The sequence below is a fragment of the Palaemon carinicauda genome, chromosome 14 (assembly GCF_036898095.1).
Source record: "Palaemon carinicauda isolate YSFRI2023 chromosome 14, ASM3689809v2, whole genome shotgun sequence".
In the NCBI taxonomy this organism is placed as follows: Eukaryota; Metazoa; Arthropoda; class Malacostraca; order Decapoda; family Palaemonidae; genus Palaemon; species Palaemon carinicauda.
Genome location: NC_090738.1, coordinates 1333110 through 1352448, shown reverse-complemented (window position 1 = coordinate 1352448; position 19339 = coordinate 1333110). Strand labels below are relative to the sequence as shown.

General features: G+C 41.9%; 1 protein-coding gene across 1 annotated transcript; it reads left to right on the top strand.

Moving 5' to 3' along the window:
• Positions 1–8584: 8584 nt before the first annotated feature.
• On the top strand, positions 8585–19007 carry LOC137653080 (putative nuclease HARBI1). The gene is made up of 2 exons (XM_068386476.1): positions 8585–9164; positions 18099–19007. The coding sequence occupies exons 1-2, from the start codon at positions 8724–8726 to the stop codon at positions 18390–18392; spliced, it is 735 nt and encodes a 244-aa protein (XP_068242577.1). The 5' UTR covers positions 8585–8723; the 3' UTR covers positions 18393–19007.
• Positions 19008–19339: the final 332 nt, after the last annotated feature.

The window sequence follows — 19339 nt, the reverse complement described above, 5'->3', positions numbered from 1 at the left end:
ATATTTTGATCAATACCAGGGAGTGATAGATAAATATTTTGAAGCGGGTTTTATATCTGAAGTGAAAGAACCCAAGGTGGAAGGTTATTATATGTCGCACTTTGGAATCTGGAAAGATAGCCGCACCACCCCCCTTAGAATCGTGTTCAATGCCTCGGCGAAATCAAAGGGTAGTAAGTCATTGAATGAATGCCTCTTACCTGGCCCCAATCTAGTAGAATTAGCGTATCATTTGATCATAAGGTTTAGGTTGAACCAATATGCTATGTTAGCTGACATCAGCAAAGCCTTCCATCTTGTCTTGTTGGATCTTCGTGATGCCAAATACACACGATTTCTGTGGCGCGAGGCAGCAGGTTGAGCGCTTACCTTCGCCTTTAGAGTCGTGGTGTTCGGCATGACTGCAAGTCCATTTTTGTTACAACAAGTGTTAAATTATCATTTCAAAGGGGAAGGTAGGCCAGATTTGGTGAAGTCTTTTTATGTGGATAATTATCTGGCCACTTTCGAAAATCTAGAGAGCATGAGGCAAGAGTATGAGTCTGTCAATAAAATCTTAAAAGGGGCGGGTATGCCTTTAGAAGGGTGGGCGTCCAATCACTTGACCTTCGATAGCGAGAAACAGTGGAGAGAGCCTGTGAGTGTGAACGTGCTTGGGCTGTGATGGGCCCGGGACGTAGACAGATTGTGTGTGAAAGAAAGCAAGAGAATCTGTGAGTTGGGGGAGGGATGGGTGCCTACGAAGCGTAGGGTACTTTCCCTGTTAGTCTCAATTTACGATCCGATAGGTTTGATAAGCCCATTATTTGTAAGAGGAAAACTTTTCCTCCAACAACTATGGGAGGATGACGTGGGTTGGGATGATGTGTTAAAAGGAGAAAAAGCTAGAGAAGCGAGTCAGTTGTTGAGTGATTTGAAAGCGGTGAGCGAAATCACTTTTCCAAGAATGATAGGTAGGAAAGGTTTAGAACTCCATGTATTCACTGATGCCAGCAGTAAGGCATACGGCGCAATTTTTGTTGAGAGTTGTTGTGGTAGTCAAAAGGTTTACAAAAATAGAACGGCATCCGTTCAGTATTGTTGTCCAACTAGAGCAAAAACTTTATTTGCCTACAGTTTATGCTTACTTAGAGGCCGGAGTCAGACCCCCTCGTGAAGTTGCTAATTTTGTCAGACAATTGAATCTTGTATTAATAGCTAGTCTTATTTGTACTAGGGGACGAGTGTCCCAAGTAGAGGAAACTAATCAGTTAATTTTCTTGCCAGCCAAAGGGCATTTAGTCAGGATTTATTTAAGATATTTACACCGTTTGCACCTGCATTGTGGGGTGAATATACTAATGGGTATCTTTCGACAGAAATGCTGGGCGGCAGGTCTACGTTCCATTGCGAAGCGGACCATGCGACAATGTCCAGAATGTATGCTAGCCTTCCAGCCTCTGTTGGGACAGCCACCACCACCCCCTCTACCGAAGGAGAGGACCACCCTCACAAAACCCTTTACAGCAGTCGGAGTGGACCACACAGCGGCCATACAGACTGAAACGCGGCCAGGCTACATACTGATCGTGACATGCATGGCCAGCAAGGCCGTGTACCTCAATTTCTGCCCCTCCCTGGAAGCGGAAGAATTCGTATTAGCCCTAAGACTATTTTGCGCCACCCACGGTGCCCCGCAGTTCATCACGTCTGATAACCATCAAACTTTCAAAACTGCCAGCCACCTCCTTCAGGGACTCTATGAAGAAGATGAAGTCCAGCAGTTCCTGAGGAGAACAGGCATAAAGTGGCGATTTCAGACACCCCATGCTCCTGGGAAAGGTGGGTTCTTCGAGCGCCTGATCGGGGTAACGAAACGGACCCTCCAGATAACCCTCGGAAAGAAGTACCTACCGGACGCCCACGTACTAACCCTTGTGAAAGAAGCAGAGGCAGTGGTGAATAATCGGCCGCTTATGTACAGCGGCGAAAAGTGCTAAGAGGACACCCAGTCCACCTCATGGCACCGATCTTGCCGGACGACCACCTCAACGCGACCTTCACCTCCCGGAGGGTACGTGATCGCTACCTAAAACTGACAGACTCTTTGAAAGCCTTCCGAGAGAGGTGGAGAAGGGAATATTTGAGTGCTTTGAGAGCCCGGCACGACTGTCGGTCTGGGGAACCCTCCAAGCTGCACCCTGGAGACGTCATGCTGGTACATACATACATATACCAAAGGCACTTCCCCCAATTTTGGGGGCCAGCCGACATCAACAATGAAACAAAACAAAAAAGGGGACCTTTACTCTCTACGTTCCTCCAGCCTAACCAGGGACTCAGCCGAGTTCAGCTGGTACTGCTAGGGTGCCAGGTGCCACAGCCCAACCTCCCACATTATCCACCACAGATGAAGCTTCATAATGCTGAATCCCCTACTGCTGCTACCTCCGCGGTCATCTATGACACCGGAGGAAGCAGCAGGGCCTACCGGAACTGCGTCACAATCGCTCGCCATTCATTCCTATTTCTAGCACGCTCTCTTGCCTCTCTCACATCTATCCTCCTATCACCCAGAGCTTTCTTCACACCATCCATCCACCCAAACCTTGGCCTTCCTCTTGTACTTCTCCCATCAACTCTTGCATTCATCACCTTCTTTAGCAGACAGCCATTTTCCATTCTCTCAACATGGCCAAACCACCTCAACACATTCATATCCACTCTAGCCGCTAACTCATTTCTTACACACGTTCTCACCCTCACCACTTCGTTCCTAACCCTATCTACTCGAGATACACCAGCCATACTCCTTAGACACTTCATCTCAAACACATTCAATTTCTGTCTCTCCATCACTTTCATTCCCCACAACTCCGATCCATACATCACAGTTGGTACAATCACTTTCTCATATAGAACTCTCTTTACATTCATGCCCAACCCTCTATTTTTTACTACTCCCTTAACTGCCCCCAACACCTTGCAACCTTCATTCAATCTCTGACGTACATCTGCTTCCACTCCACCATTTGCTGCAACAACAGACCCCAAGTACTTAAACTGATCCACCTCCTCAAGTAACTCTCCATTCAACATGACATTCAACCTTGCACCACCTTCCCTTCTCGTACATCTCATTACCTTACTCTTACCCACATTAACTCTCAACTTCCTTCTCTCACACACCCTTCCAAATTCTGTCACTAGTTGGTCAAGCTTCTCTTCTGTGTCTGCTACCAGTACAGTATCATCCGCAAACAACAACTGATTTACCTCCCATTCATGATCATTCTCGCCTACCAGTTTTAATCCTCGTCCAAGCACTCGAGCATTCACCTCTCTCACCACTCCATCAACATACAAGTTAAACAACCACGGCAACATCACACATCCCTGTCTCAGCCCCACTCTCACCGGAAATCAATCGCTCACTTCATTTCCTATTCTAACACATGCTTTACTACCTTTGTAGAAACTTTTCACTGCTTGCAACAACCTTCCACCAACTCCATATAACCTCATCACATTCCACATTGCTTCCCTATCAACTCTATCATATGCTTTCTCCAGATCCATAAACGCAACATACACCTCCTTACCTTTTGCTAAATATTTCTCGCATATCTGCCTAACTGTAAAAATCTGATTCATACAACCCCTACCTCTTCTAAAACCCCCCTGTACTTCCAAGATTGCATTCTCTGTTTTATCCTTAATCCTATTAATCATTACTCTACCATACACTTTTCCAACTACACTCAACAAACTAATACCTCTTGAATTACAACACTCATGCACATGTCCCTTACCCTTATATAGTGGTACAATACATGCACAAACCCAATCTACTGGTACCATTGACAAAACAAACCACATATCAAACAATCTCACCAACCATTCAAGCACAGTCACACCCCCTTCCTTCAACATCTCAGCTTTCACACCATCCATACCAGATGCTTTTCCTACTCTCGTTTCATCTAGTGCTCTCCTCACTTCCTCTATTGTAATCTCTCTCTCATTCTCATCTCCCATCACTGGCACCTCAACACCTGGAACAGCAATTATATCTGCCTCCCTATTATCCTCAACATTCAGCAAATTTTCAAAATATTCCGCCCACCTTTCCTTGCCTCCTCTCCTTTTAACAACCTTCCATTTCCATCTTTCACTGTCTCTTCAATTCTTACGCCAGCCTTCCTTACTCTCTTCACTTCTTTTCAAAACTTCTTATTCTCTTCATATGACTGACCCAGTCCCTGACCCCACCTCAGGTCAGCTGCCCTCTTTGCCTCACGTACCTTGCGCTTTACTTCCACATTTTTCTCTCTATATTTTTCATACTTCTCTATACTATTACTCTGCAGCCATTCTTCAAAGTCCCTCTGTTTCTCTTCCACTTTTACCTTCACTCCTTCATTCCACCATTCACTGCCCTTCCTCATGCTGCCTCCAACAACCTTCTTGCCACATACATCACTTGCAATCCCAACAAAATTTTCTTTTGCTAACTTCCACACCTCCTCTAAATTATCAGTTTCTCTTACTCTCACCTCGTCATATGCCATTTTCAACCTTTCCTGGTATTTACTTTTTACCCCCGGTTTTATTAGCTCTTCAATCCTCACTAGCTCCCTTTTACATCCACCTACTCTATTCCCCAACTCTTTTGCTACAACTAATTTTCATGCTGGTAAAACAAGAAAATCAAAAAAGAGCTACGTGGCCTCTTGGACATGTTGTGGAGACGTATCCTGACAACGACGGAGTCGTGCGTTCGGCCAAAGTGTTGTTCGAGGGTGTCGAGTCACTGCGAGCTGTCAGCTACCTGGTTCCCCTGGAAATTGCCCCCTCTGAGGATGATGGTGGAGAAGAAGACGACGACAACGACGGCAGCAGGAATGCCAGGGATCGTTGAGACGTCTGGGGACAACCAGGAAATGGCTCCGGCTACGACAACTCAACAACTAGCCACAGGAACCTTCGACAACGACGCTAATGGTGAGAACAATGCGGTTAGTGAGAGAAGTGAAAGTGAAACAGAATTGAAGCAGACGGACGCACAAGGACGTTCTGCACGCCTATTGAGAAGGGCTGCCGCGAAGCAGCAAGAACTGATGGACCGTCTGCTAAGGAGCGACGATATATAATGCGTAGCTGCAAACAGTGAGTGAAAAAGGAAGTGCCCTATCTGGTAGGTAGGGAGGGTGGAATGAAGAGATTGTAGTTGTGCATGGATCCACAGAAGTTGGAAGTGCGTCGGGTGTGGGGAACGGGGACGGGATGGTCTCTCGTACTTACAAACCGAGCGTTGTACAGAGCCAGGCCCCTCCCTCTTGTTCCCGCTAAAGTAATAGCCTACGTGTGGCAGTGTGAGAAGAGTAATTCGATTACTGTAATGTGATTAAGGGCAGATTGCCTTATGATCGAATCGTTATATGTATTATATGTCTGAATACATTTCTATTGCTATTCTTGTATGTATATGCATGAAATGATGATTGTATTAAGCCCATTGCTTACTTGCCTTTCCATTTGAATCGTTGTATGTATTATATGTCTGAATACATTTCTATTGCTATTCTTGTATGTATATGCATGAAATGATGATTGTATTAGGCCCATTGCCTACTTGCCTTTCCATTTGAATCGTTTTATGTATTATATGTCTGAATACATTTCTATTGCTATTCTTGTGTATATATGCATGAAATGACGATTGTCTTAGGCCCATTGCCTACTTGCCTTTCTGTTTGGACTGCTGTATGTATCCTCTGTCTGGGTATATTTTATTATTATTTTTTGTGTACACCTGTAAGAGTTAATTGCCCTGGGGTAACATTGCTGTATGCTGTACATTGTGTATGCTCTGTTAGAGTAGTTGTGGAGCGCTACGCAACGAGCCTAACAGAGTCTTGGAGTAGTTACTCCTCCCCCCCCCCCCCGAGTCCAGTCTTGCCTAATTGACCGACGTTTCACCGCCCCTTTATTTCGGGTGTGGAGGATGTTGGGAATTTCGAACTGATCATTCGAAAGTCCCGCCATTTAACTCCACAAACGTTACGTTAAATTGAGGGAAGGCTGGAAGATCTCGCGGGCGTTGAGACGAATGACTATGGTCTAATACACGACGGTATTAGGGGCTAAAACTTAACCACCTGGTAGGGAAGGAGCGGGTGTTAAAGAAATTGAGTATTTGTAATTTATGAATCACGAATGTAACGTCATTTTACTATACCACGATGAAAATGTCTTATGTATATGTTTAGAGCCAAGGACTCCCTAAGCTGGTGGATTACGGCAAATTATGGCCTTCAGCCGAATCAAACCCCCAATTGTATTTAAAATAAGACTTTAACAGTTTCTCAGTCTTGTGGCAAATAAAGAAGCTTTAACCAACCCCTTATAAATTAATAAGGTAAGAATTCCCTCCCCTCTGCCAAGGACACTTTAGTCAGCGCGGGAAATCGGAGTTTTCGTCGGAGCTGCAGAGCTCCGATCGTCCTCTTTTGCCTAATATCCCCAGAACAAGTAAGTTGTCTATATTGTTACGTCTCTGCTCCTTGTATAACCAGGTCGGTTTCCCCATAGTTTTTGTAAGTGTGATGTGAGATTTGTATCTGTATATATTTCAGTGATCCTTGTGATTGGGGATCAGAGTCATTCACTAAATTACGATAGAAAGCCTTGGTATGTGGTCTACCAAGGTATTTTGTTGAAATTGGGTGCATTTTGTTGAAATTGGGTGCATTTTGTTCTTCTTTTAAGTCCGATGTGGACTTAGTGTTTTGCGAGCACGTGTAATTGTTTCAAGTCAGATATTTCCTTTATTAAGCAGTGTAAATGTTGTAATATGTTATTCCCTTTTCAAACAACTATTTTTGTAATAAAATTGTAAAGTGTAGCCGTATTTTGTTTGATTCCTGGACGGTTTTGGGAGTCTTACCTCTTCAAGGTCTTGCTATCCGCCCTTTACATCGGGCTTAGAACTAATCATATAATTGTCGAAGTGAAAATCACGACACACGGCATTAAGTTTATCGAAATTTACATTTTATGTTACTGACATTTTTATGACATTGATTACATAAGAAGAACTTGATAACAATAATAAATATGAATACTATTACTAATCATTAAATTATCATGCTTTTAAGCTCTCAAAACATACATAGTGCACATTTTTCAACTCCTATGTTATGTTACTTACTTACTTTACTTTGATGGCTACTTTTCCGATCCCATACAGCAAGGGAACCCCACTCTCTACAGGACCTCCACTGTCGTTTTACCTTGTTCGTACAGAGTATTTTACATTTCATATCGCGTATTGTCCATATGCTGTTAAATCGTCACTATTGTATTACTGTTGAAATAAGAAAGTCTTCAGTTTCCTCTTGAAAGCATTAATGTCTTCAACCATTCTGATGTTTCGTGAGAGTTTATTATATAGTCTCAGGGCCGCATATTTAAAGGCACTGAAGCCTAAAGTAGACATGTATCTAGGTTCCAGCAGTTTCAAGCCATCTGTAACTTTTCTCGTGTCGACACGATTTGTTGGCTGCACAATATGTAGAAATTCTCTTAAGTATTTTGGACGACCGGTTCTGATAACTTGGTGGGTTATTGTACATATTCTGAATTCAGTTCTCGCTTTAATCGGCAGCCAGTGGAAATCAATTGGTATAGGGGTGATACTTTCTCTAGGTGGGACACCTTTTATTGGCCTTGCTCCTCTTTTTATTATATTTTGTAATTTGTTAAGTTGCATTTTTCGTAAAATGTAATAGATATAGTTGCAGCAGTCAATCCTGGTAATAACAGTTTATCGCAAGTTTCTTTACAGAATTTTCGTCCAGGTACATTTTTATAAACGCAATATTTCTTAGATGATAACCTGCAGTTATTTATTTGGGCATTTAGAGATAAATTACAGCCAAGAAATACACGTAGATCTCGAACTTTACTATATATCGGCACCGAGTCATTAGTTATGTTCATTCGAATATCACCCAAGTTTCTCACGCTGTTTCTCTTTCCCACCACCATGAATTCAGTTTTGCTCTCATTTAATTTTAGTTGTTTAAAGGTCATCCATTCTCTAACACTATCAAGGATTCGGTTTAGAGTTTCAGTAGTGTCATCTATATCATTTATGGAGAAGTAAAATTGTGTGTCATCCGCAAATAGTTTGAACTTCACGCCATGCCTCTGTAGTATTTTCGATGGACCAATTGTATAGATGCAGAATATTATTGGGCCAAGTACACTCCCCTGGGTTACAGGTTAAGGGTTCATATGATGAATAAGAGTTTCCAATTTGTACACAGTAATTTCTACCAACTAAGTAGTCTTTCAGGTGTTCAAAGGCTTGATCTTCAACGCCGATGGACCGTAGATCATTTAGTAGCAGTTCATGCACAACTATCAAAAGCAGCACTGAGATTGAGCAATATTAAAATACCATATTTAATTTCATCCATTATTTCCAGCATATAATTTACAACAGAGCAGATGGCTGTCTCCGTAGAGTATAGTTTTCTGTAAGCAGATTGGTTGTCAGACAAAGCCTTTATTACTTCTAAGGCCCCGTCCACACGAGCGATCTTTGCTCGGTAAACTTTGCCTCTTTGCGAGCTAAGCCTGTCGAACGCATTTAAGCTCTTGTCCAAACGACGGTGGTTGGGTAGTGAAAGACTGGCAGTGAGTGACTGACACAGGATCAAGTTGTGTGGGGCAGCATGGATTGCAGGACACGCAAAAAGAAAATCGCGCTGTCTATTGTTATAGCAATGTGTGCAAAGATAAAAGCAACAAAGCAGAAAAGGATGTGGTGTAAAGAGTGGTTACAAAGAAGAGAAGACATTGGAAGTCACATGACAATATTGCGGGAACTTAAACATGGTCATGAGGCAGATTTCATCAACTATATGAGAATGGACCCTAACACTTTTTATAAAATCTTATCGAAAGTGGAACCATATATAATGAAAGAAGATACCAACATGAGGCAAAGTATTTCAGCTGAAGCTCGACTGCATGCAACATTACTCTTTCTGTCAACAGGATGCAGCTACAGATCACTACAATACAGCACAAGGATTTCCAAGCAGAGTTTGAGTGCAATAATTCCAGAAACCTGCAAACAAATCTATGAAGTCCTGAGGGAAGACTACCTTAAGGTGAGACTTACCCATACGTTAAACATCAAATTCACACCAGTCGTATATCTGATAACAGTGCCGGATCTAGAAATCTCTCGTAGAGGTTGGGGTGTACTTATGATTATCATTTATATATGTAACGTGCACACATACAGTACACATATAACAATAATCATAACAATAATTATATGTATGCACACACTCACACATGATGTACATCATATGCACATATATATCATATGTACTAAGAGAGAGAGAGAGAGAGAGAGAGAGAGAGAGATGTGAATGAATTATAATTGTTACATTGATTACAACAGATATAGCTTACAAAAAAAATTAACCGGTGAAGTTGCTTCTACAAATGCAAGTATTGCAACTTCCATAGCAGAAAGACGTCTGAGCTGGTAGCTCCTTAGTTATTTACGCTAGTGTCAGTGATTTACTCTAAGGGTTTTCATACCTTTTATCGGAAGCCTAAGATTACATCAGTCTACGGACTTTCCTACCAAAATTTCACGTCATCACTCATGGATGGAGACGTAGACCCAGCTGTTCCCACTATTAAACTCCCTGAAAGTGAGGATATCCGTAACCCTGACTGTAGGGAACTAAATGGAGAACACCATCCCTACCACTGACCAGCTCCAGGAACTAGAATCTGCTGATGAAGATATGGAATCTGAAGCCCATTCTCACTCTTCTCCCCCTCCTCAAAGGAAACGTGGCGCCTCCTCATCCCCTCCACCTGGATACCAAGCTGCTAAGAAGCCCAATCAAACCTCCTTGGACAGCACTGATTTTGCACTCCAACTTGCTCCTCCTAGTTCTGATGATGAACAAGAAGAGGACACACCTATCACTTCCTCAAGGACTACCTCTCCCCGTTCTTATGACAGGGAAACTACTTCAAAGGATACACCAGAAGAGCCTGACGACAACCCTGAGCCCTTCATACAGGTACAAAGCAATAAAGGTAAGAGACCTTCTGCACCTTCCCCTTCTACTACTGCACTCTTTAAGTTTAAAGCAGTCAGCACACCTCAACATAGTGCTTATGCCCAAGTCATGGGTATAGAGGACAGATACCCCAATATCAATATCACGGTTAAACCGAATTTGGATGGGGACATGGTCCTCTCTCCCCATGACAAGGCAGCAGAAGATATACTCAATTCCATTAAAACTCTTGTTAAACTAGACCCAGCCCAAAAACGTAGAATTTACATTGTCTGCGGTTATTCATATAAATATGACACTGACCGTCTACTTAAATATCCTGGTATTATTCATGCTGAAAGATGCACACCCAAGGAAGGTGGTGTATCAAACAAAGTTAAATGTACCTTTTTGGGCCCCCCCCCCTAATCAAGTTAACTTAGGTATGTGGGGTAAATTTAGAGTAGAGGATTATAATCCTCCCCTCCTCTGTTGTCACAAGTGCCAGAAATACGGGCACCATAAGAATAACTGTCATGCTGCTCATCCTGTCTGTGGAATATGTTCAAGGAGGCATGATACTTCCATCTGCCTTACTAAATACAAGGCAGATGAACCCACTGAACCACGATGCCCTCACTGTAAGCAGGCACATCACTCGTGGAACAAACGTTGCCCGGAAAGACTTAAGAGGGAATATGCGAGGAGGGGCCAACTCCCTCCCGACTCTACTGCATCTAACTCAACTCCTAACCAACCATCCCAAACCCAACAACATATTACACCTGCCAATCCTTTACCCAATCCTACACCCCAAACTTACCCCTCCTACTCTGCTGCCCTAATGACCTCTGTCACACCAACGACCAATCCTTCTACTATTACACAAACAACTCCTTCTTCACAGACTGTTTCCCCGTCTATAGCCTCTGCCCCTTCCTCCCAATCACAACCCCAAAGACCACCCAAATCACCAAGATCCCCCAGACCTACACCTTCCTCTAAACCTCAACAAAATCCTGTTCCAAACCAACACCCTCCTACTCCCTCAGACGATACCTACATCCCCCTTCCCTCGGCATCTCATGATTCCACCTCTCCTGCCACAAATACAACTTCCAACTTTCATTACCCTCACCTCCCACAACATAACACTTTCTCTCCAGCTCCTCAATCTTCCTCCTCTGCTATCCTTAACATCTTCCTTCAACCTGCTCTCCTAGAACCTGCTATTATTACTCTCATCCAAAAATTCTTCCCCAACCTAGTTGTAGATGATACATTTAAGTCTGCTCTTAGGCTCGTTATTGAGATGCTTACTCATGCTCTCACAACTTAGAATTCTCAGACTCCGACAGTGATGTGAGTTTACCCTCCTCTCCTCAACCACAGGTGAATAACTATATCAATGTGTTATAATGGAACATTTTAGGAATTAGGTTAAAGTACGCTATTCTGCAGTCTCAGGTAGCCGTACAGAGGCCGGACATCATCCTCTTGCAGGAAACACTACTAAGGGAACACACCTCCTTTAAATTTGCAAATTACAAGATATACAGAACCCACCACACTGACACTAGTCGTGGCTTACTAACATTAATAAAAAACACAATTCCTTCCCAAAGAATTACAGATATTGACTGCCACGAAGCAGAGACCCTTAGTGTACAAATTACCCTTTTAAACACTACACTGACAATACACAATATCTACAAAAGCCCTGCAAGAGACATTGATGCTACCCCACTCTTTGCGGATGCTGAGACTCAGAGTACTGTTTTCTCAGGTGACTTTAATGGACATCACCCCTTCCTCAAGTCTACCTCCCCTACCAATGTTACTGGTGAGCATCTCTATTCTTTACTTGAGGATTTTCCAGGTGTGAAACTCCTCAATGATGTTGACATGCCTACCCATATTGCTGGGGGAAGACTGGATCTTACGTTTGTCTCGCAAGACATATGCAACAACTCCTCCTGGGACCTGCATCCTGTCCTTACTAGTGATCATTTTGGCACTCGTTTCTCTCTTCAGTTGGATAAATTACCTGACCCACCTCCTCCTCCTAGGAGATGGAATCCAGATTTCGCCAAATGGGATCTCTTTGAGCAGCACATGACTTCATGGGCTGATAGATACTCTGCTGCACCTCTGGAAGACGCTGATAACCTTCTTCTAACATTCAGTGAACAGTTAACTGAGGCGGCCGCATCCTCTATGCCAATGAAAAAACCCTTTACTAAAAACTATAAGGACTCTTGGTATTACAACCCCAGGATTAAGGCAATGAATAAGCGTCTCAATCGTATCAGAAAACTTTTTCGCAGGTACAACACTGATTCCCTATATCAAAACCTTGTTGCGGTAACACATCATTCTGCACAGGTTGCTACAGAGGTTAAAAATGAAAAATGGTATGACTGGTGTGCCGAGATTAATGCCACTACTCCTTTGAAAAAGATTTGGGGCTGGTTCAACAAAGTCTCTGGTAAAAGATCAACCATAAAGGTGTCTCACCCAGATCCTCCAGCTCAGGCGCTACGACTGGCACAAGAGTTTGCCAACCGCTCTAAGTCTGATAACCTCTCTCCTGAGGCCAGACATAGACAAAGGGTCCTTTACCCTATTAGGTTGAACATGATCACTGCAGCTTGCAACATATCAGATGATACTGATGCACTGTACACCATGGATGAACTTAATGTTGCCCTTTCTAAAACAAAAGATACAGCCCCGGGTACAGATCTTATAACGTATAGTATGCTTACACACATGGGAGACCCTGCAAAGGAGATATACCTTCAACTCATAAACAAAACTCATGTTGAAAGGGTTAGACCTCGGCTCTGGAGGCAGCAGGACACTCAACCTGTTCCCAAACCTAAAGAGGAAAACGCCTATAGGCCTATAGCTCTTATCACTTGTACGGAGAAGGTTGCAGAACGTATGGTCCTTAATCGACTAAAATGGAAGATTGGCAAACTACACCACAGACTGTATGCATTCACTGATGGTGTTGGCACTCATGAATGCATCACAGACCTTATGGCCACCATTAATGAGTCACACTCTCTTGTAGTCTTCCTGGACCTTGAGAAGGCTTTTGAACTGGCCAGTTCGGCTGCTATTCTCTTCTCACTTGTTCGCAAGAGGGTTAGAGGTCACCTGCTGTCCTGGGTTCAAGAGTACACTCGGGGTCGTGAGGCGAGAGTCACTTTTCAAGGTGCTACCTCACCTTTCCTCCCCTTGGAGAATGGCACCCCACAAGGGGGTATTCTAAGCCCGTTCTTATTTAATGTTCTTGTTGAAAATTTGTTGCTTATAGAACTCCCTCAAGGAATAGAGATGTTCATATATGCAGATGATATCTGCATTGTATGTCCACACTCTGTTTGTATACATAATCAGTCTCAAAAAATGCAAAGAGCTCTAAATGCAATAGTCCATGAATGTAACGAACTAGGTTTGAAAATTAACCCCCTTAAAACTAAGGCTATGGCCATCAAGTATTTTGAGCCTCCTCCCCCTCTTTTTATTGGTAACAACCCCATAGAGTGGGTTCAAAATTTCATTTACTTGGGTGTCAATATTAATTATAAACTTCTCCCTCACACACAGGTTAAATTGCTTAGACAAAAAGTTATCTCTCGCTTTTCAGCAATGAAAAGAATTACCACTTTAAAAAAAGGAGTCTCTTCCCATTTATTGAGATTATTCTATGTGCAAGCTGTAAGATCACAGGTTGAATATGCCTCCCCTGTTCTCATTTCCCTCCCTTCACGGCTATTATCTTCACTAGAAGTTATACAAAATAATGCCATGAGACTAATTACTGGTGCCCCTATTTGGACAAGGCTTATCCTTCTCAGGCAGGAAACCAACCTGTTACCAATTGCAGATAGAATAAAAATGCGTGTTTGCTGTATAATTATTAAAACCATAAAAGTTAATAGAAATTCCCCTCTAAAAACTAAAATTAACAGATTCATAAATTTGCATGAAGACCTAGAACCCCCTGATCATTATATTGGTAAACTTATTCAAACTATTAGAGATGTAAACATTCAGTTAGTCATACTTGATGTAAAGCATGATAAATTTCATCCAGAATATGTCCCTCCAGCCCCTTGGAGCCCTAATCCAATTGATGTTAATTATACTGTTCTTCCAGCATTCAAATCTTTATGTACTCCTCAACAGCTTAAGAGTGCAGCTCTGGCCTCCATTGCCGATACCAGTGCTGCTAATGTTTACTTCACAGATGGGTCTGTAGACATGAATTTACCGGCTGCTTGCTCTGCTGTCTTCTCCAATACCTTTACCAGTGCTTGGAGGCTTTCTGACCATGCTTCCATCTTACAGGCAGAACTCTATGCCATTGCAAAGGCCTTGGAGAACTCCCTTTATAAGTATGGTCATACTACTATCCACACCGACTCAAAAGGTGCTATACAAAGTATTCTAAAACGTAACTTTAAAGAGAATATTCATTTAATCAGCACCATAAAGACTATGGCTACAGCCCATGCTCAAAGGAACAGAAAAGTTACCCTCAATTGGATACCTAGTCATGTAGGTATTCATGGAAATGATGAGGCTGACCGTCTTGCAAATAGTGCCCTTAGCTATCCCACTATAAGCAGAGCATGCAGACCCTCTCTCTCACACATCAAAAAGTTAATGTCCAATTATTGTCATCTTCAAAAGAAAAGTTTAATTAGGCAGTCTTTGCTTGATGGTTCCCGCTCTGCTAAGTGGTATACTGAGGTAACTAATAATATCCCCCATTCTATGCCTAAATCTCTTCGTAGACAACTAACAACTATTCTTTTCAGACTACGCCTTGGTTATCTCTGCAGTTGGCAGATCATTAGTATAGAAGATAGATTTTGTCCCTATTGTGATCTCCCCACTGGTACTGAACCATTAGAACACTACCTATTAACCTGTACTGAAACTTTCCCTCTTCGTCAATCCATAAACCTCCCTCCTCCTTACACTGCTGTACAAGTAACTAAACACATATTAGATAATACAAACACACTCTCGGGCTTTTTATGCTCATATCCCCCTCCCAGATAACTTAAATAAACATTTAGCTTAATCTTAGTTCTCATCTACTCTAATCCCTTTCGCACACGCAAACCCATACTTATAACATAGCTTGTTCACTCATATCACTGTTGGAATTGCAAACCCATTATTCATATAAAAGACTGTTCTTTATTCCTCCTGAATTATTTCCCTATCCCCTAAGGATAGTATCCCACTGATCCTTCCTGAAACAAGCACACCTACAAGAGGTTGGGGGCCTCTCTCGTACTAGCTGGTCGAGCGCGGTACAGAATCGGGCCCTCCCCCTCTTTTCCCTACAACATAGCGCAGTGGGAGTCTAGGACTGGAAAGCGGTTAATTCTTGGCTGTGTCCCTCATTGGGAAACAGCTCTCGATTTTTCTGTTTTCCCTTTTCTTCCTCCCTGCAGCTACACACATTACCCTCCCATACCAGTATCATTTCCCTCAATCCTTCTAACCGTTATGATCCTTTAACGGATATGCAACTATATTGTAAATTCTACTACTATTGTTATTTTCTCACTTTTTGCTAGCTCTCTTTACTCTTAGCTAGCACTCAATCTATCTCCTCTACCTACTACTTAAGCTTTCTTGGGATAATTTATGCCCATTTTCTGCCTCCGACTAAATAACTTTATATTCATTCCCACGATCTCCTACTTCCCTGGGACTTGCTGCTATAAAACTTTCTCTTCTACTCGATAGACGCTGTCTATCAACAAATTTCCTTTCGTGGACCTAAAAAGGAGTCGCCCTACCGGGCCCTTTTTCCGTTGTCACGCCAGTCATACCCTTGCTCCCTTGTTGCTTTGCGTGGTGGAAGCTGGGAGACACTGCCCCTCATTTAGTTATACGGGCTAATTGACTAGGAATCTGCTTGCAAATTCCAGCCCGTGGGAAGCATGGTGTATAGCCATTACCCCCACCTGGGAAACCCAGGCTGCTGTATGAGGATTAGTAGTTCTCTTTTACTTCCACTACTTTTTGCCTTACACTAAATAGCCTAGGCTATCTAATTTTAACGTAACCAAACATTAGATATAAAGTAACTTTGACTCACACTTTCATCACTTTCACATATTATTACCTTAAGACACCATACTTTAACTATAGTACCTCACTTCAAACAATACTCCCTTACGGGCTGCCTAAGGCAAGAGCCCGTGTCTTACATAAGGTAAGGCAATCTTACAGACAGACAGACAGAAGTATTAAAAAGCAGCAGTATTAGTAGAAAAAGTGGTAAAACCAGTATGAGTAGTAGTAGTAGTAGTAGTTGAAGAAATCATTAACCAAGGAAATTTTGCTCCTAACTAATGATTTATTGAAACAAAACAATGTTGTAGTATTCATTTCCATGTGGGGGGGGAGGGGGGGTGCACATTACCAAGTGGCCTCCTTAAATCATTCACTGTCTGATAAGTTATCTTAGCTCAGATCGATGTCATAAAAATCATAGGTAATGGCGCGGAGTGTGTGCGTTTTGCTTATTGCGAAAGGATCAATTTATTTTTGCCATTAACTTGTTACACGATTACGTCATCAGGAGACACTATGTATATAGCCTGCGTAATCAGTATATAGTAATGGTGCATGTATGCATAATGCAGAACTGCATCATTAAATGCATTAAAATACTCCACCTTGATTTATTTATGAACGGATTATGCATATACTGAAACAAATCGAGTTTAAAAGAAAATAACTTTCACTTAAGGAGTAACTTAATAACTAATCGTAGATGGACCCAGAGAAGGATAATGAACGGGATATCATAATTTTTCAAACAAACTATATTTACGAACGTAACCAATTTTATTGTCTTTATACATGTCAACATGTACAATATGCCCAATGCTAAATATGAATAAGTAAATAGTCAAAATAATTCAAACATATTATCTTTAGACATGTTTCGTTCATGCAATTACATTTACCACTTGTGAATTGTGATATGGCCTATCTATGAACACATTTGTATCTAACAACTCACTCTGCAATCTTAGTTGACGCAGAAATCTTGCCTAATTTACCTAAAACCAGGATGTCATTAATAAGTTTTTGTGCATAAATTCTGTTCTCCCCAGACATTTGTCTGAGGTCATTAGCAATTACAACACCTAAAGCAATACACTCATCATTATTAATCATATCCTCGGATGATGTTAGTGTTTTCAGCTGATGGAGAGCTTCCTGTAATACATCATCAGGGGCACAAGGCGTTTTGGTTGCTCGCTTTCTGATCGTTGAAGAAGGGGCAGTTGCAAGTTTTCCTTTCGTTACCGATATAGGTGTGGCCTTGCGTTCCTGGCTATTCACATTAGCGGATGGAGTTGAGGAAATAGTGTCGGTCATACCAGAGACTGTTGGAATGTCTGATGGCGAAGCAACTGGTGATCTTGGAGTAACAGATGGTTCGTCAATTTCCAACAGAAGTGGATCATTGAATATCTGAAATACATGTGCATTGATTAGTTTTATTTGGTTGAATTTTTCGTGTGTGTGTACATATTCTTAAAAGGCTTGATACTATTGGTAACCAAGAAGTACACTTGACATTGTGTATATATTGGCAACCTCCACATTTAATTGTTCAGTGTGGTTCGGTCTGATAAAGTAACACCAGTTTCCAAAGGGATATAATTTACCAGGCCATTTGAAAATTATATTAGAGTAATAACGAAATGCGTGGTGGGATTCATTACAATTAACCAATATTCAAATACTGAGTTATAGTATTACAAATAAGGAAAGACTTATTGATGATAGTTACAATAACACCCACCACAGTATTTCATGAGAGAGAGAGAGAGAGAGAGAGAGAGAGAGAGAGAGAGAGAGAGAGAGAGAGAGAGAGAGAGAGAGAGAATACTTAATGGAGCATCCAAATATAACGTCATATTGCTTAAGTGTATTTATGCGCTCTTTTTGTATTTGCAGATGCCTTCAACACCAGAGGAATGGAAAAATGTGAGCAACGATTTTTGGAGAATGTGGAATTTCCCAAACTGCCTTGGAGCCATTGACGGCAAACATATTGTAATACGGCAGCCGCCTGGTAGTGGGTCCTATTTCTATAACTACAAAGGCACTTACAGTATCATTCTTATGGCTATATGTGATGCTAATTCAAATTTCATCTATGTAGATGTTGGTGTAAATGGACGGGTGTCTGACGGAAGTGTGTGGGCGAACACCAGTATCAGTCAGCGTATTGTCAATCACACTGCCTGATTGCCAGAGGATACCAAGCTACCTGGGAGCGATAAAACCTTACCATTTGTCTTTTTAGCAGACGATGCTTTTCCTTTGCAACGTCATATAATGAAGCCATATCCATACCAGAAACAAACTACAAGCGAAAGGATATTTTCATATCGCCTCTCCAGAGGACGACGTACCGTGGAAAATGGATTTGGAATGCTTGCAAATAGATTCCGAGTGTTCCTTGCACCAATCAATTTACCCCCGGAAAAAGTTGACATAATGGTACTTGCATGTACTGCTCTCCACAACTTTTTACGGAAAGATGAAATAAACCAGTATTCACAGCCGAGGGGTGCTTGGAAACCGAGTGTCTCTCTGATGGGATCGTTGCACCAGGGGAGTGGCGACAAACGAGTGCAGATTTGTTAGGACTTCAGGTGGTGGGGCGTAATGCCAGCATTGAGGGAAAGGTGGTGCGAGAAAAGTATATGGAGTATTTTCAGGGTGAAGGAGCAGTGTCTTGGCAAAACAAATTTCTTAATGACAGCGGAAATGTTTCTTATAATGTTTGAATTATAAGTGGGGTAGTAAATATATGGGTATTGACTATGCAACAATTCATTGCATAAATGTATAATGGGAATAAACAGGGTTGACAAAAACATTGTTGTTTCTTTAATCAAAAACCATGTATTTGATTTTTCTGGTTTTAAACGGTTTTTATGGGTATTTTTCAACTTTCAATGTTTGTGTTTTCCCAGGAAGCTAGTTTTTTATTAACTCTTTGTCTTTCCCGGAACCATATTGCTTTGAAAGCATTTGAAGATAAGTATAGTACAGGTCTGGATAGCAGATTAATAAGGTAACATACTCATGAGCATCTAAATAATGATATGGCAAACTAGCAACTGTTAAAACACTTCCAAGCTCAAGCTACCAGCCTGCCTGGTAACTTGTAATTTAAAAGCAATAAC

Excerpts from the sequence above, each read along its gene's own strand:
- LOC137653080 (XM_068386476.1), top strand. The coding sequence starts at position 8,724 with ATGGATTGCAGGACACGCAAAAAGAAAATCGCGCTGTCTATTGTTATA. Across the intron at positions 9,165-18,098 it reads TGAGGGAAGACTACCTTAAG|ATGCCTTCAACACCAGAGGA; the intron begins GTGAGACTTACC and ends TTGTATTTGCAG.